At 39.3% G+C, this 18,916-nt stretch overlaps 1 protein-coding gene across 4 annotated transcripts in view; it reads right to left on the bottom strand.

Moving 5' to 3' along the window:
* LOC127569050 (choline-phosphate cytidylyltransferase B) overlaps positions 1-18,916 on the bottom strand; it is a 70,696-nt gene that overhangs the window by 8,364 nt on the left and 43,416 nt on the right. For 3 of the 4 annotated variants that reach the window (XM_052013329.1, XM_052013327.1, XM_052013330.1), the window contains 2 exons: positions 15,611-15,799; positions 5,450-13,867 (listed from right to left, as the gene is read on the bottom strand). In XM_052013329.1, the coding sequence (XP_051869289.1) occupies positions 13,673-13,867; positions 15,611-15,799 (384 nt within the window). In that variant the 3' untranslated portion in view covers positions 5,450-13,672. Of the gene's footprint in view, positions 1-5,449; positions 13,868-15,610; positions 15,800-18,916 lie in introns of those variants that run through there. The other variant, XM_052013328.1, reaches the window with a different exon arrangement.

Here is an 18,916-nt window from a genome sequence, read left to right as displayed (position 1 = left end):
GCTTCAAGTACATGGAGTCCAGCGGTGATGCCCAGTCTTTGCTGTGATTCTCCAACATTTTTTACTGGGGAATCACCCCAATATACGATCCATATTCCATTAGTTTCAACAGGAATTGTAGGTTTTTGGATTACAAGGCAGACAGAGAAAGGTGAGCTACTGTTGGTTATTTTGCATTATTGATAATTAGTTGTTTTTATTAATAATTTATTTCAGTTTTGTTGCTGAATACCAACATTTAATATTCAGAAAAGCCCTCGCAGCCTTTCAAGTTAGCAAAGCTGCATATGAGACTTTGCCTGCTGTCAGAATCTTCAGAGAGGGTTGGGGGTGGCACTTCCTTGCAACTCCAAAGGCCCCCCCCCCCCCCCCACCTGCCATGCAGACTACAAAACTGCTGAATGTAATCACAAAAAAATTAAATTAAATAGAAGAAGCCTGGCAAGCTACTGAATTGTATAAAAAGTTATGTTGAAATGGGAAATAATTATGAAATCGAATGGATTGCCTAGCATCTAACAAGGCACCAAATCTGAATAAGATAACATCACTCCCAGCCCATTTTTAAAAATTATATTTGCAAACATCTGAGGGCTAAATTGGGAGAACCTTAGTCTAGTCAAGCAACCACCTGATGAAGATAGGTTGTGAGAGTTATACTTTTTGGATCTCATGCCAGAATCTTCCATTACAGTTGTTGGGTACATCCTATCCCACCGACTAGGCAAACCTACCAGTGCAGTGGTATACAGGTGGGAAAGAGTAGCCCCAGGAGACCCCAGCATTGACTTCAGACCACATGAAGTCTCATGGCATCAAGTTAAACATAGGCAAGAAAACCTTCACCTGAATTGGGCATTGCCATGTTGAACAAAACTTGGAAGCATCACTGAAGATAGGCATGGATGTACTCCAAGTTGGGGCGTTCGATGTCCATCACCAAGAGTGGCTTGGTGGTGTTCCCACTGACCAAGCCGGCTGAATTCTAAATAACATTGATGCCAAACTGGGCATGAGGCAAGTAGTGAGTAAACCAGCATGGGGAAAAACTTACATTACTTTGCCTCCATCAGTCTAGCAGTTGCAGGTATGTGTTTCTTTGATAACAACCACATACTACTTGTGGAGTGTTCATATTAAGGACACCTCCATTATGGCTGTATGGCATCTCAGAACAGATCTAAGTGGACGTTCATTAGGCACTGTGAACCATCAGCAGCAGCAGGAATATACACCACCACAAAATGTAATCTCATGGTTCAACGTGTCCTTGAGTTGAGGCAGGAGATTAATCTCACTTCACTGAGGAGTGCCAGAGGCATGTCAGGAGCAGTACAATGCATATCTTAAAAATCAGGTGCCAACCTGCTTAAGCTGTAATACAGGCCTACGTTTGTGCTCATTAATAAAAACAGTAGACAGAGTTAAGCAATCCACAACCAACAGATTAAATCAAAGATTTGCTAGTTGTGAATGATGATGGACAATTAAACCGCTAACGGAGGAGGAGACACCAAGAACATGTCCGGCCGCAGTCTCAGTGGTGGTGGGGCCCGCCATGTGAATGCTGAAGATGTCTGAAACGCTTACAACCATGTTCAAACAGAAGGGCCAAGTGGATATTCCACCTTGGTTTCTTCCCAAATTCCCCACCTTCGCAAAAGTTGGTCTTCAGCCACATTAATATCACCCATGTAATATTAAGAAATTGGATTAAGTTATGGGATCAACAACATCCCAGTTCTAGTACTGAAATCTTGTGCTCCAGAACTAACTGCACCTCAAATCAACCTATTCCAACAGAGTCACAACATCGCTGATATTGTGAAAAATTGACCAGCTATGTCTTGTTCACAAAAAAACAGGACAAATACAATCAGTCTGCTCTCCATCATCAGAAAAAAATATTGAAGGTGTCATCAACACTGCTATCAAGTGGCATTTACTGATGATGATTCTATTTTGCATTTACACCACCTTGAGACAGACCTTTTGTTTACTTACATATCCTATTGTCACTCTTCTTCAGCCTTCATTGTCAATGTTCAGAACGCAGAGTGTTGGAATGAATGATTCATTTTAGGAGACTGACTTGTGGTGTGCTGCAGGTGTCGTTGCTGGGGTCCTAGCTGATCATAATATCAATGATTTGGATGAGGGGATCAATTGTAACGTACCCAAGTTTTCTGATGGAAACTAAACTGCTTTGGAGTATTGGTTGTGAGGAAGGTGCAGAGAGGCTTCAGGGGGATATAGATAAGTGAATGTGTGGTGACAGGGCCAGATGGAATACAATCTGGAAAATGTAAGGCTTTTCACTCTACCATCAAGAAGGAAAAGGTGCACAGGAACATCATCACCTGCAGGTTCCCCTCCATGTGCACACCATTGAGACTTGGAAATATATCATTGTTTCTATATTATTGTTGCTAGGCCTAAATTCTAGAAGTCCCTACCCAATAGCAATTTGGGAGTATGAATAAATACTGGTCTTGAGTAAAATAAAATCTGTATGCTCTGTCAGTGTGTTAGGCTACACTTGGAATATTGTGTACAGTTCTGGTCACCACATTATTAGGAAGGATGTGATTGCGCTGGAGAAAGTGCAGAGAAGATTCACCAGGATATTGCCTGGATTGGAGGATTTCAGTTAAAGGGAGAGAATGGATAGGCTGGGGTTGTCTTTCTTGGAGAAAAGGTCGCCGAGGAGTGACCTGATAAAAAGAAATATAAGATTATGAGAGGCATAGATAGGGTAGATACTTGATCTTTTTCCAATGGTAGGGCTATCAAGAACAAATGAGCCTTGGTTTAAAGTGAGGAGTTTTAAAGGGGATCTTTAATTTTTTTTTACACAAAGAGTGGTTGATGTCCAGAACGCACAGCCAGAGGAGGTAGTGGAATTGGATACAATCACAATGTTTAAGAGGCCTTTAAACAGATGCTTAATCAGGCAAGGCATAGAAGGATAGTCCTATTGCGGTCAAATATGATTAATGTGGATGGGCAAAGAGGTCCGCATAGACATGATGGGTCAAAGGTCCTGTTTCCGTGTTGGATAATTCTGACTTATCAGTGGATGCCTTTAGTAAGGCTAACTGTAGGATGATGGGGGTTGGGGGAAGAAGACAAGAAAATTTAAAATGATTGGGGCTCTCTCCTCACATTGAACAAGTATTGTGGCCAAAACTTTTGATTCCTTTTTTGTGTCCTTTTACAGACAATTTTGACTTTTCTTGAGACTGGGTAAGCTTTATTTGAAGCTCATGGGTAGCATTTATGCCTTGGGGACAAAGTGGAAAATGATCGAATATTGCAGAGTTTATCTGAAGTAAAAGATGTGATTTGAGATTCTGTCTGAACTGGTTTACATAATCACGAGCAGAAAATCATCCATGAATCTGTGTAATGGAAAGCACTTACTTAGTTTTTCTATGCAATAAAAAAAGATAGATTGAAGTGAATGCAAAGACACAAGAAATTCTGCATATGCTGGAATCTGGAGCAATACACAGAAAGTGCTGGAGGAATTCAGCAGGTCAGGCAGCAGTTATCGAAGGAAATAAACAGTCGATGTTTCGGGCTGAGACCCTTCATCAGGACTGGAAAGGAAGAGGGCAGAAGCCAGAATAAGAAGGTGGGGGAAGGGGGAGGAGCACATGCAGGCTGGGGATAGGTGAGACCAGGTGAGAGGGAGAAGGTAGGTGGGGGGGGGGGGGAAGAGATTAATAAGCTGAGAGGTGATAGGTAGAAGAGGCAAAGGGCTCGAGAAGAAGGAATCCAGTAGGAGAGGGCAGTGGACCATGGAATAAAGGATGGGGCAGGGGAGGAGAGGAGATGGGCAGGTCATCAAGGTGGGGGGAAGGGAGCCACAGGAACAAGGGAAGGCGGTGGGGTGGGGGGTTATCGGAAGTTAGAGAAATCGATGTTGAGGCCATCAGGTTGGAGACTCCCAAGGCGGAATATGAGGTGTTGTTCCTCCGACCTGTGTCTGGCCTCAATGTGGCAGTAGAGGAGGCCATGGATAGGCATGTCAGTATGGGAGTGGGATGTGGAATTAAAGTGGGTGGCCACCGGGAGGTCCTGGCCGTTGCAGCGGACGGAGCGAAGGTGCTCGACAAAAGCGGTCACCCAATCTGCGTTGGGTCTCTCTGATGTACAGGAGGGTGCACCGGATGCAATAAATGACACCCTTGGACTCAATTTTATTGGTGAGCTAAAAACAGGTTATCCCAAGAAATAGGCATTTTTAATTTGTCCACATTTCCAGTCAAGAATTGAAAATGGCTTTGATATTATACTGAACCATTCATGCAAAAGCTAAACAATGCAGATGTTGAAAAGTACCTAGAGAAATTTTTAAAAAATTAGCATTTCTGGCAAGGGAAACAGCATGAACAGTTTGTTCCGATAACCTTTCATCAGAACCGGAAAAGGTTGGAGGTAAACCAGATTTAAGATGAAAATAAAAGGGAAGAACAGGAGCAAACACAAGGGAATGCTTACAATGAGGCGGAAGATTAAGTCACAGAATGGATGATGGTGCAAGGTGAAAGTAAGCAGCACTGGGATTAGTAAAGAAACAAAAAATCTGCCAAGAGGGGGTGTTAATGAGAGAAGCAGAATTGTTATCTGAAAGTGATAAAACAAAACTGTAACACTGATGTGGAAATCTGATAAGAAAACAGAAAATGCTTTAATATCCCTATGATTGAAATTATTGAAGTCTACCATTGGGTCTGGAGGGCTTTAATTTGCCTAGCTGGATCATAGGCTGTTGCTCCTTCAGTTCACATTAAATTTAACGGAACATTGTAGGTTGCCAAGGTGAAGTGAGAGTGGATTGGAAAATTAAAGACAAGCAAACAGAAGCTTGGAATGTGCTTGGGATCATTGGTACATGCATGTAACTTTTATTTTAAAAAATATTCACTTTATTGTGCCAACTATTTTAAAAATGCAAACTTGCTTAACTCGAGGAGCCTTATAAAACTGCCACAAATTGGTACAGTAGATAGGAATTCATTCTCACAATTTCAGATCGGGGTGGACAGGGTGAATTTTCAGTTAAATAACTTTTAAAGCATGGGAGCAATCACAACCTTTTTTTCTTACTAATGGTAACATGGTTGAAGCTGCCTCATGTTTTGTGCTGGCTCAAACAATTGCATTTATTTTGTGCAAATAATATTAACACAGATTAGCTTAGCTCCCTAATTGTTCAAATTTGGCCAGTTACATTAATTTATCTATTATCTGTCCCATATCATAGGGGCACCACCGTTTGGCACACTTTGAGTCAAGGTTTCCTTTTAATTTCACTGATTTGTCATGCTTTAAAGATAGCTGAGTATATGTCGTGTATAGAAATGCCTTACTCGCTTTGAACTTAGAAAAAATTGACTGCATTAGTCAGCTGGAGCAAACCTGTTTTAAACTTGGTCTTTATTGTTGTTTATTTGCATTTTTTACAATCAGTGTATCTCAATAAATAAAAATTACATTAAGGTGAGTGACTAGTACAGTGACAAAAATTGATCAAAATGCCTACAGAAAAAAATATTAATCATGTAAAGCTTGGTGAGTTCATAAACTGGAGTGTGGATCAACATTTTGGTAAACAAAATACATGGACTGAATATAGTAAAAGTGCCTCAAATAAAATATGTTATGACATTGCTTGGACAAAATAGCCTAAAGGAAATCAGAATGAAGGACAGCTTTTGGTCAACTTTTGGGGAGAAAAGGCCCAAATTTCAACTAGAATAGGCAACTCGTATTCATCAGTTTCTAACTGATCTGAAAATTAGGAAAAGTTGCAGTTTTGGTCTTGCCATTCACAAAACTTTTTCATTTTAGTACAAAACTTGAACACAACTCTTTCCTCCATTTTCTGAGGTACCTTTCTAAGCAGTGGCACAAATTAATCTCTTATGATTAATTTTTTCTGGTTTTGCTTGGATAACTACATAGGGGAAATAAAAGGTGAGTAAGGTTACGTTTTTTGAAAAGTTGACTTTTCTTGACAAAGGACTTTATGTTGCAAGTAATGCCTTTTGTGTTTACATTTTAAAGTTGTGCATAAAAATTAACTTGAAAATTGGAACTAGTACAGTACAGATTTACCAGCATGATAACTGGACTCTTAGGATTAAATTCTGAGGGAAAATGAGAAGGTTAAGGATTGGTTAGTTTGAAATACAGTATTCCAGATAATAAAAGGAATTTACAGGGTAGATAGAAAGCAACTATTTCTGTTATAAAAACAAAGTGTTGGAAATACTCAGCAGTTCAGGCAGCATCTGGAGACAGAAACAGAATTAACGTTTCAGGTCGATACTTTTCATCAGAACTATTTCTGCTGTTTGGAAAGTTCAAGGTAAGGGAACATAGCATAAGAATTAAAGCCTATGCTTTCAGGGATGAAGTTAGGAAACTCTTCTACACACTGAACTTTTGCAAAGGAGTCACTGCTAGGCCAGTTCATTTTAAATCTGGGATTGATAGATTTTTGCTAACCAAAGCAATTAAGAGATGTGGAGCAATACCAATTATGTGGAGCTAAAGCATAGATAAGCCACTGATCTCACTGATTGGCAGAACTTCCCCAACGGGCTACATGACTCGATCTTCCTACGTTCCCTCAGACAGATAATAATGGGGTTAAGATATTAGCATTAATGAACTCTAATGGAAACACCAGGTTAGTTTTATTTCTGTTGTACTGGCTTTTTGTATGCTTCAAAATAATGATCTTCAATTAATGCTATAAACATAATCTTCCCTGATACATAAGAAAACTTACTAACATCAAATATGAATCACCAATGAGAATAATTCTATGCCAGCCGCATTCCCAGGAATTTCTAATGAATAAACTCAACTATATTTCAATTTAAAATGGAAATTATTTCATACAGAGGCCTTCACACGTTATAAGTGGCCTAGCCCTTTGTTTTGCTTTCAAGTGTTAAGTTCTTTTAAGTGCAGCAGAACCCTCAAGTGTTGGAGATTCCAAAAGTAGTAAAAAATCTATCAGGAATTTGGAAACTATTCTTTACTTCTCGGTATATTCACTATACGTGGTGTGAACAAAGTATCCTTCCTGTTGTGGCATGAAGTTAAAAGTGAAGGTTTGTACAGTTTGTGTTTTCAGTAGGTGGTGAATTACTACAAGCAGAGCCGAAGTGAAGCTTTCTACAACCTAACCAAAGGTCAGTGTTCCATTGCCAACTGCCTGCCCTGCAAAAAACTGTATGGTGCTTACTTCTAGTGTTACCAGAAACAATCACCCATTTAAAGGATAAAAGTAGTACAGCTACTTGCTTCATAAAGGCATTTTGAACACCACTGAAAGGTTTTGGTTGCTCTGATGAGCCATTCGGAAAACCTGCACAGAAAACGTTCAGTCAACATGCATACAAATCGCACTGGAGAGTGGGATTACATATGAAACAAGATTGTACTTTTTATTCTGGCCAAGAATATTACTTTAATGCCATGTTGGGCAACCAGAATTCTTCTGCATTTGAACAGTTTCCACGTACAACTGCATATTCCATTATTCATTGGCGATGAAAGAAGCCAAGGATGCTATTTAGAAGGTTTGGGTCTTAATCTGGATAGCTACTAAGCTTCGTGTGTGTGTGTGTGTGTGTGTGTGTGTCCAATTTAAATAAAACCCTCACTCTATCTCAACAGACTGTATTTTCTACTATTGTTGACAGCAGTCATCCTTATTTTCTGGTGCAGAAAAAGTTTAATATCTTTTACACCTTAAATAGAAGTTTAGTAAATAGAAGAACATGGAAGTTTCCTACTGCCACATTTCTGTAACTATGAATTAAGATCAAAGTGAGAGAGAAAGTCATAATGTTCTCTATAATTTCTGATGAAGTTGGAGCCATCTAAGGAAATAAGGAAAAAGACTGGTTTGTGGGATATTTTGATTTAAATGTTTTAAGCCATTTTATTGTTTGCAGAGACTTTCATGACAGATGCTAAGGGTCAGTGAAGTGTTGTTGAAGGGTTAGTGATTTTGACTTTGTGATGTTTTTAATTAGTTAACGACCATCAAAGTGTATTGGCTCAGTAAAACAATGTATCATTTACTAAAATCTTATATAAAGCAAACTATCAGAATGCCTCCTGTTGGAGCATTAAAGAAAACACTAATGTGGGAAATTTAAAATCTGTTTGAAATAAGCAATGCCTGACTTTAAAACCATTAAAGACTCTAGTGATACAGATCTGCAGATGATGGTTCCTGTCTTTCTGCAGGAAAACCACTGCAGATTTCCAGAGTTTTTGAACCTATGAACCTCTTCACTGCTGGCAAACAACCAGTGTCAGCAATAATTTGGATAAAATGTTTGCATCTGTTATTGTGATGCTGGAACATGTACAATCTGGTCATAGGACATCCCCATTATAATTCTGGAGCAGGCTGCTTCAGTACCCGGAAATCAGAGGATAATAGCACTGATGTACATGTGCTTATATTACTATTCCCCATTTTAATGTCTGTTGCTATTATATGTTTCCAGCTTTCTCTTCCATGCAGAAGGCTGAGGAGGTGTTTAGCACCAGTAATCTGAGATCATTACAGCAGTCTAATTAGGAGGATGTTCTTGGAATGAGACTAGCCATCATTTTTATTTTGTATTGTCCCTCTGTGTTTAAAAAAAAGGTGCATCTCATCATTGGTTGAAATAAAATCCAGTAGCCTATATATAGTTACCAAATGTAGATGCAGTGAGGTGGGGGGGGGGGGGGGGTGGAGGCGAAGGACATCAACTTACTGAACCACCACAAAAAGGTTAAGTCATTTATATTTTTAATGTTTATATATTGTCTTATCCTTCCTATCAATTTTTCTTTGAATTACTGTGTTCACACTGATTATGGAGACTGCATATGCTCCAAATTTAGCTTCTCAAATGCCTGTAAAATATTTAATTCAACAATAAAGTAACCATATGATTTGAGGTGCAGACCAAATGTCTAATTTTAAATTTGTGGTAAATTACACCTCACCACTTACTCTTTACCCTCTAACTATAGTTGACTGAAGATTATACCCAACTCTTTTGTATTCAACATCATAGTGAAAGAACAAAAATAGAGGGGATAAAACAGATCATACATTTACAATTGACACTTCTGTATCACTGAAAAATGGTTTGTACTATACAGTTGCACCAAAGTGAGACTTTAAATGGGAATTAGGTCCTGCACTGAATCTTAAGTCAGTCAGTGAGATTGCCTGATAAAGGCTGTTTCTGGTTGCCATGTGAAGGATAGCTCTCATGTATTGTTAGATCTGGAGAAATTTTATAAACTAAAGCTGAGGGTTTTTTTTTAAAGAAGTGTTTTGGGAAAGCGGCACAGTACTAATTTGATGCTGTCAGTCATAAGTCACAGCTTCTGATCTGATTGATGGCCCAGAATTTGCTTGTAAAGGATATCTGCATTGTATCCCATTTTGCCTCACCCTTGTGCTCATTTTCCAATTGTGCAAACAAAGTCACTGGAACCTCGATGATCTTGATAAATGAGAGAGCCAGTATTCTATCTCATTAAACCATAAAGTCAGTGGCAGTGGCAAGTGAGGAGGATGAGGAGAGCACAGCAGGATGAAGATTGGTGCATAAATGGACCTTACCCACCTGATGGAGACGAGAAGAAAGGCAGCTGATTGGTGAGTAGCAACAAGTGGAAATTTATGTTTTTCCTTGCTACTTTCATTTATTGAAGTAAAAGTAAAGGTAGAGACTTTAAATTGTAGTTGGTAGTGTTTTGAGAGGAATACGGTCCCTAGCATAATCAGTACTCTAAAGTGAGTAACTAAGGGCTCAGTCCAATTCATGACAGGAGAACGTGGTGCAGTGAAATGCTCATTATGGAGGAATGAGCCATTAAGACTCATTATGGAGTATCCATAATGCTGAAAGCATTGCGGAGAGTTTATTTTGTGAGAAGGTTACACCGCAAACAATGACTGCACAGGCAGGAAAGTAATGGGAAACTAACTGTAGGTGCAGGCAAGTAGTGCAGGAGTCCCATGTGGCCAATTTCCCTCAAGTACATGTACCATGTTGGATACTCTTTGGAAGGGATGAGGAGGTGGAAAGGACTCCCAGGGAAATGAGGCAACACCTACATTTTTGGCACCATGGTTGGTTCTGCTGCACGGGGGGGGGGGGGGGGGTGTGGGTGTGGTAAGACAGCACAGTTTTATTGATAGGGAATTCAATTCTAAAGAGATCAGATAGGCTTTTGTGGCCAAAAGTGAGATTCTCGAATGTTATGGTGACTCCCTGGTGCGAGGCTCAGGATGTCTATGAGCAGCTGCAGGATATTCTGAAGGCTAAGGGTGAGAAGCTAGTGGTCTGGTGCATGTTGGTACCAATGATGTAGGTAGAAAATGGGATAAGGCCTTGCAACGTAAATTTAGGGAGTTCGGGAGCAGATTAAACAGCAGGACCTCTAAGGCTGAAATCTCTGGATTACTTCTGGTGCCATGTGCTAGTGAGTATAGGAATAGGAAGAGAGGTCAGAACAATGTGCTACTAAAGGCATGGTGTAGGAGAGAGGGCTTTAAGTTTTTGGATCACTTTGACCATTTCTGCACAAGCAGAATGGGTTGTACCTGAATCAAAACAGGATTAACATAATTGCAGGGAGGTTTTTCAAATGAGAATTCAGAGCCAAAGGGTGAAAAGTAAGGAAAGCGAGTCCAGGGAACCCAGGATGTTATGGGATATGGAGGGTCTGATTATGAAATAATGGAAGCATATGGCAGGTATGGAGATTTGAAAATAGGTGAAGCTCTTCAGGAGTACAGAAAGTGTAGGGGCTAGTTAAAAGAAGAAATTAGGAAGGCAAAGAAGGGCTACAAAATATCACTGGCAGGCAAGAGTAAGGGAAAGTCCAAGGCATTTTGTAAGTATTTTAAGGGCAAGAGAACTGCCTGTTAGGGATCAAAACTGCAACCTGTACATAGAACCAGAAAACGTGGGTGAGGTCTTAAGTGAATACTTCTCATCTGTGTTCACTAAGGTGAAAGACATCATAGTTGCAAATTTCAGGAGGGGGACAGGGATATTCCAGAGCATTAAAAAAAGAAGTATCAGATGTTTTAATGGGCATGAAGGTGGACAAATCCCCAGAAGCTGACGAGATCTATCTCAGTTGCTATGGAAGGCAAGGGAGGAGCTTTCTGGGGCCTTGACAGAGATTTTCACATCTTCAGTGGCCACAGGTAAAGTGCCAGATGGCTGGAGATAGCAAGTGTGCTACTCTTATTCACGAAGCGCAGCAGAGATGAGCCAAGTAATTACAAGCCAGTGAGTCCAGTGTGAGTGGTTGTGAAATTATTGGCAAAAATTCTGCTGGACGTGATTAATCTACACTTGGAAAGGCAAGGATTGATCAGGGATAAGCAGCATAACTTTGATGGTGGAAGATCTTGTCTGACTATTTGAGTTTTTTGAAGAAGTAACAAAATATGTTGTGAAATTGATGTAACAAACATGGACTTCAATAAGGCCTTTTACAAAGTCCCACATGGAAGGCTGGTCCAAGAGGTTGGTTCCCATGGAATCCAAGGCAAGTCGACAAATTGCATCCACAGTTGGCTTGGTAATCGGAGAGAGAGGGATGGTGGAGGGTTGCTTTTGTGATTGGAAGCCTGGGGCATTGATGATGAAGAGGGTTATCTTCAGCAGATGGAAATTTAATCCCGATGACAGAGAGGTGATTCATGTTGGAAGGTCTGAAAAAGGTAGGGCATCTACCCTGAAAAGTAGGGCCCAAGGGAGTACTAAGGCAGGACCTTTGTGTACAAGTTCATAGATTCCAAAAGGTGGTGAAGGCAGCAACATGACAGATGCTTGCCTTCATGAGCCAGGGCATAGAATAAGAAAGCTTAAAAGTCATGGTACAACTTTGTAAGACTTTCTCACCCCAAAATTGGAAGGATGTGAATGTATTGGAGAGAATGCAGATGATTTGAGGATGTTGCCCGAGATGGAACATTTCGGTTCTGAGCAAAGACTGGATAGGCTGAATTTGTTTTCCTTGAACTAGAGGCAGCTGATTGGCGACCAAAATTATGAGGCATAGACAAGGTAGAGAGCAGGTCACTGCTCCTTACAGCAGATGTATCCATAATCAGAGGATAAATTTAAAGTAAGGGGTAAAAGATTTAAAATGGATTCGAGAAAGATTTTTTTTCAGCTGGAGGCTGGTTGAAATCTGGACTGCACTGTCTGAGTGGGTGGTGGGGGGAAGGTTCTCTCCCAACATTTAAGATGCAACTGGATGAGCACTTGAATCGCCAAGTCATAGAAGGCCACTGACCAAGTGCTGGTAAATAACATAGATGGGAACTTGATGATCACCATGGACCCAGCGGGCTGAAGGACTGTGCTGTGTGACTCTAAGCAATGAAATTTCAGGACAGAAAGAGACATCAAAAGAATAGGGTGAATTAAAGGCAAACACAATACATGAGGAAAAATAGAGAGGACTAAAAATGGGAAAGAGAAGGGGAAAGGAAAAGTGAGATTAAGAAATGAGACTGATTTCAGTTGTTTTCTTTTTGATTTGAAAAGGTTAAGGGGAGGGAGTTGTTGGAAAGTAAATATTACCAGATCATCTGTGGATCAATAGGTACCAGCTCTACCTTTGTGCAATGTCTAATTAATTTTAACACCACTAATTAAGTACTTCTTTAAGCATATCTTGGAATTCAGAGAGTTTAATAGCAAGCTTTTGTCTTCCTGAAGTTAACAGCAGAATAATGATAATTTGTAATTCATAGGACATCTTCACCACAGATTGCTGGGAGAGTTAGAGGCTAATAACTGCATGTACATTTGAAACCAAATGTTAATTCACAGCAGATTCTGGGCCAATGTTTCCACAGTCAGTTTTAAAAGTAGGTTTTACCTGCTTTACTTCACTTTTTGATGACAGTCTTATAAAACAAGCTGAAACTGAGAACCATTTATAGTTGAAGTAAATTCTATATCTGAGATGTTTTTAAGAATCTTTTCCTACTTGCTCATTAATTCAGAAGATAGCAAATGTTATAAGCTGTGTCATTTTGATTTTACCCATCTTTTTTATGTCATTTTTATATTGTATTTTTAAGGAGGGTTACTAATATTTCATATGAAAAGGGAATTTGTAGTTCTGAGTTAGGTCAATGAGGAAGAAGTCTTAAAATTTTGCCTTCAGTGCTTTGTGTAATACGTGGGGTCACTCCATTTTGGTAAGGATGCTCGATTTGGCAAATTTTCAATTTATCATAGTACCAGCCTGAAATCTTTTACCTACTAATTCCTATTATGGTTGTCCACTGAGATTGCTTTGGTTTTGCATTAAGGGATGTCTCATATGATATTCTCTAGCAACTTGAGAGCCATTTATATTGCTGTATCCAATATTAAATATTGAGCTAATTCCTGAAGTAGGGGAATATGGTACAATCTAGTAACTACTATTTGTGATGTATGCACTAACAACTTGTAGTTATCATTGTAATGATCAGATTCTATTAAATGCCTGAGAATGATGGAGAGCAAAAGTGAAAGGTCAAGGTTCGCCTGAGATAGTATCAGTGCTGATCCTGTTCATCTGCTCACGTGCTGCCGGTCCTTATCATTCAGTTTTCATCCTCATCACTGTTGCTACTGACAGATGCAGAAGCAGCTTTCGGGGAAGACGGGGGTGAGGTTTTACTAAATGGCCATTGGAATGTTGGAGATTGCGACCGTTCTCTTGTTGGGCTGCTTGAGGGACTTTGTCTTGGAGACAAAGCTTGAAGCATCCGACCTCCTCTCTCCTGGAAAACCTGTTTCTGTAAAGCATGAAGGTAAAAAAAAAATACATAATAACATAGCAACTCTTTCAGATGACTAGAATTTAATGTATTAATATAAAGTCCACTCTATTAAGTGAACACATGCACTACAACAGAAAGTTTAAACTAAATGTGTGGCATTTGTTGTTCATCTACCAAAAGCTTGTCAATTTGTGCAGCCACAAGCAGAACTGAGTTAATATCTTGATAGTAAGGACAATGTATAAAAATGTACAACAAACTCTTGGCATTAATCCCCACAAGTCAATTTGACTTACTCAACCAAGTACAAAGTTGAGGCCAATAAAATTTTCAATCTTCACAGAAATGCCTGTTCTTCCTCTAAATGACATTGCACTCAGTGTTTTGGATGAATTAACTTTCTTTTTTCGTTTGGTGATTTTTCAGATCAATATTTCATTATTTGCTAATGGAAAAAAATCACATTTGGCTGATATAACAAACCTTGCATTTGGAAGTAAAGATGATTTTTTTTTAAAACAGTCTTATTTAAGATGCATCATTTTTCTCCCTCCTTGTACTTGCTTCTTTTCTCCCCTCACTTATTCTGAAAGGCATTAACCAGGCTCCACAGGTAGGAGGCTGTCATGATTCAAATCTCAGCCTAAGCAGCAGGTTAATGTAGCCAAGTTCAGTAATATCCTCACCCACCATGATCACACCCTTGTTCAGGAGGCACCACTGTAGAGTGATCAAAAGTGAACAATTTTCCCCTCTCTATTAGTGATCAGTTAATTCAACATTAACCAAGAACCGAACCTGGAACATTCTTGGTTTCCGTGATTCAGTTACTCAATGTAAATTTAATGAATATTTGGAAGAAGCCCATGACACGATGGAGCATTCCAATTTCCCAATGCACAGATAATCTGAACCCAAGACAATGACATTGAAATTCTTTGTTGAAGCTGAGAAGCAATTCTTCAAAGATGAGAAATTAATAACAGAAATATTTGTTTAAAAGTCTCTATTCATCTTTTAGAAAACAGGAATACAATTTCATATTTTTATGGTTCTTAGTATATTTTCTCTCCTTTTGTCTAAAATGACTCCTCTCAATTGCTCTTGCGGAGGAATTGATGGACTTAATTCAGGGCAGCAACTAAAACAAAATCTGCTTCTCCAACACGAGCGATGCTCATTGCTTATTTCTGGCAGAAGACATGAAACTTCCAGTCAATAATAATCCTGTGTCCTTAAAGTGCTATAACTAGCTTCCTTTTAGTTCATAAAGTGCTATAACTAGCTTCCTTTTAGTTCAAACAACAAATGTTTTATGTCCTTCTTTTTCGCAAGTGTTAAGGAAGGTCTTTGCCTTTTATTGTCCAGACACGTATTTTAATATTGAACATGTGCTCCAGAATAACTATCACCACTGCCTGTCAACAGGATAAAGCAGAGAAATTCTATAAATACAGGGCATAAAATCTAATTCCCTCTCAATCCCATTGAAACTATTAACCTGCAGATAACGCAATCCTACTGCCTTGACAGCCCAGAACTTACAATGCATTATTAAATTAAAATATCGACAATGATACTTAGTTGTAAGATACATCTACCATGCTAGCTTGGCAGTTTTTGGGTCAACCTTAAAAAACCTTGCTCTTTTCAGGAATTGTAAAGATATTAGCTATGTGTAGGTAGTTGCTTTTGATAGCATATTTGTAATATTGGACCTATCCACTATTTTTGGAATATATTCATTAAAAAACATACCCAAGCTCCATCTGGTCCAAACAGCTCTAAAAAGTTTCCAATAAATTCTCGTGATTTCTCTTCCCATTTTTGTATAAGGTCATGGCTTTTTTCCTCCACTTTGTAAACAAATTCTTTTGATTTTTCTTCTACATTTTTCACTTTTTCTTTCATTTTGTCAACCTGGTTTTGGAAACGATACTTCTTTTCCTGATGGGAGGGGAAAAAAGCAAAATGTTCAGGTCAGTGACTGAAAGCAAGATAAATGGAAATGAAATACAGTGTAAACTTCTTTAAGAAAAGAAAAACTTCCACCATTTCTAACATTCTCTGCTCCCCTCCCTCCCGATCCCTTAAGCAGTACCATGGCAGAATGGTGGGGAATTCTTTCTGGTACCAACCAATGATAATTCCCTGCTGACAAGGTTTCCTCCCTGTTCCCTCCAATAAATGTTTAAGTTTTATTCAACACTTTCCTAAACCGAGATTCAGAACTGGGCATATTTTATGCTGTTAGCAGTGAAGCAATGCCACCCACTGCCGATCCCAGTGAAATCTGTCTTCAAAGGCCTATGGTCTTTGTGCATAATTTACCCTTTCCTGATCTCTGCTGCTTTCAGGTCACAGATTCCACAGAAATGACACATAATAAAAAATAATAATAATGATACCAGACAGTAAGTAAAACTTAATTCACTATTGGAAACTTGGCTCCCCCTCAATCAACAAGGAAGAACGTTCTCAGAGTTTGTCCTATGGTCAGAATAGTTGGCAAATGCTTGAAGTTCTCCTTAACTCAATGATTCTATTGTTTCTGCAGAGAAGCCTGCAATGGTTCATCCTGTGGAGGGGCAGGGAATTGCAGTAGCAAATTTTGGATTTCACTGAGCATGCATGCTCCAGCAGTTGCTCTCAGATATCCTCCATTAAGATGGTGAGTGTTGATGGTCTCAACATTATCACAATTCCTGAACTACTATGAAGGATTAAGCCCAACTTGATAACAACCTATTCTTCCATATAAATACCAAACTAGAACTCTGGCAAAAGTTGACTAACATCTACCAAAACTGAAAACATTCCAAAGACTTTGACAAACTTAGACGTAACAAGTGAAAAAGAGGTGCATATTAAGGAACTGGCATTACAGTAAGTATTAAATGTACATTTGTTCCTTTATCCAGTTCATTAAGTTTGCAGATGACTTGGTCAGAAGGCACAATGAGACGTGCATGGGAGCAAAAGGGTTCACAAAGATATTTATGAAAGGGTACAGGATTAGATCATTTCACTTGAATTCAGGCATTAATTTTGGAATGCTTATGGCCTTTAAGTTTTTAGGCAGAACAGTTTAGCTTTTTAAAGCCACTGACAAACTTCTTACAATACACCAATTTGGCAATACACTTCACCGCAAACTGGGCCAACTAGCCATAGTTTACAACAGAGCAAGAATATTCCAAGGTAATGAGTAATGTCACAGAATGAGTATCATTTTACCTTAAAACCATTACTAGTTTTGACAAAAATAACTTGTCACATACAATAATTGTTGGACCTGCCTCAAAATTTCTTTGATGAAGCATGGTAATATTATGAAATTCACCTAATGAACTTTTATAACCCTCACAACCTATCACTGGAAGTCATGACTGCCTCATGTTTGAATGCAACTAATAGTAAGGGAAAAGAGTTATTTGCTTGCTTCAAGAGTTACAGTCCTCTAATTTGAGAAAAGCTGATTTTTCTTAAAGAACATCAAGTAATCAGTTAAAATATTTGCAGCTTAAATCACTGACTGTTCATATGTGAACCTTCTATTATGCAATAGGTGGAAAATAATATTATTATTAGAAATTTCTTGTGGAGTTTGGAAAAAGTGCTAAAATTCTCTTGCACTTTCATTCTTAAAAGGAGTCAAAAAATGACTTGCAACAATGGAATCTGACGTGTGAGGGCCAAACATATAGCTGAAATGTTTGCAACCATCTTCAACTAGAAGTGTCAAGGGGATTATTCCTTTCAACTTCCTCCTGAAGTCTCCACAATCACAGGTCAGTCTTCAACCAATTTATTTCATGTGCAGTGATATAATGAACAACTGAAAGTACTAGATATGGCAAAGACTATGGAACCACACGACATTCTGGAGGTAGAACTGAAGTACTGTGGTCTAGAACTAAACCCATGCCCAGCCATGCTGTAGCTGCTCCAGTATATCTGCAACACTGGTATCCATGTGCACAGTGAAAAATTGCCAGTCATGTCTTGACTGTAAAATGCCATGCCCACTTAGGACCTTGTATGTTTCATATGATCACCCCCTATTCTTCTTAACTGAAGAATACCGAGTTAACTTTTTAGCTGTTCATGGTAAGATAACCCTTCCCATTGGTATTCAACAGTGTTAGCATTGTCAAGCCCCTACACCATCAATATGCTGGGGATTACCACAGACCGAATGCTAAAACCAAATAAATACATTATTTTTTTAAAAATCCACAGTAAGTGATGAGGGCACTGTAGGTGAGGCTAGCATTTACTGTCCACCCCTAGTTGTCCTTGAAAGATGGCTGTCAGTAATCTTGAACTGCTGCAAGAGCAAGTCAAAGGCTGTGTATCCTGCATCAAGGGCCTCAACTCCTGACTCTCAGAGTCTTTCCATGATCTACAAAGCAAACATTAGAAGTATGATGGAATGCTCTCCACCTGCCTGGAAGAATACAGCTCCAACAATACTTCAGAAGCTCTTCGTCATCTTGGACAAAAAAGCTCACTTGATTGGCACTTCATCCACCACCCTAAACATTTACCGCTCCACTAGTGGTACACAGTGACTGCAGTATGCACCATCTACAAGATGTACTGCAGATAATCAAGGCTTCTTATGAAGTACTTCCCAAACCCATGAGATTTGGGAAGAACAAAAGGCAGCAGGTGTATGGGAATAGTCTAAGTTTCTTTCTTGGGAATTCTCACTTGGGAATACTTTGTTGTTCCTTGATTGTTGCTGGGGCTGGGGCTGGGGGGGGAGGGGGATGGGTGGGAAGCTCATTTTCTCTTGAACAAGAATTGTAGGGCTGCCTTCAGCCATAAGACTTAATAACTCATTAACCTGACACCACCACTTCTTTAGGGAAATTAGGGATGGGCAAATGCATGCTGGCATTGCCAGTGATGGTCACTTTGCGAAGGAGCAAATAACTTTCATCTGCCAACATGGTTGTCGTCCTGCCATTCTCCCTCTTCCCCCCACAACCCAAGCATAAATACCTGTTGCTGAAATCTTAATTTCTCTGCCAGTTAAAGCCATGATTTGCAGCCTGT

The sequence above is a fragment of the Pristis pectinata genome, chromosome 4, assembly GCF_009764475.1.
Source record: "Pristis pectinata isolate sPriPec2 chromosome 4, sPriPec2.1.pri, whole genome shotgun sequence".
Lineage (NCBI taxonomy): Eukaryota > Metazoa > Chordata > Chondrichthyes > Rhinopristiformes > Pristidae > Pristis > Pristis pectinata.
The sequence above is the reverse complement of the archived record's forward strand: the minus strand, read 5'-3'. Positions and strand labels throughout refer to the sequence as shown.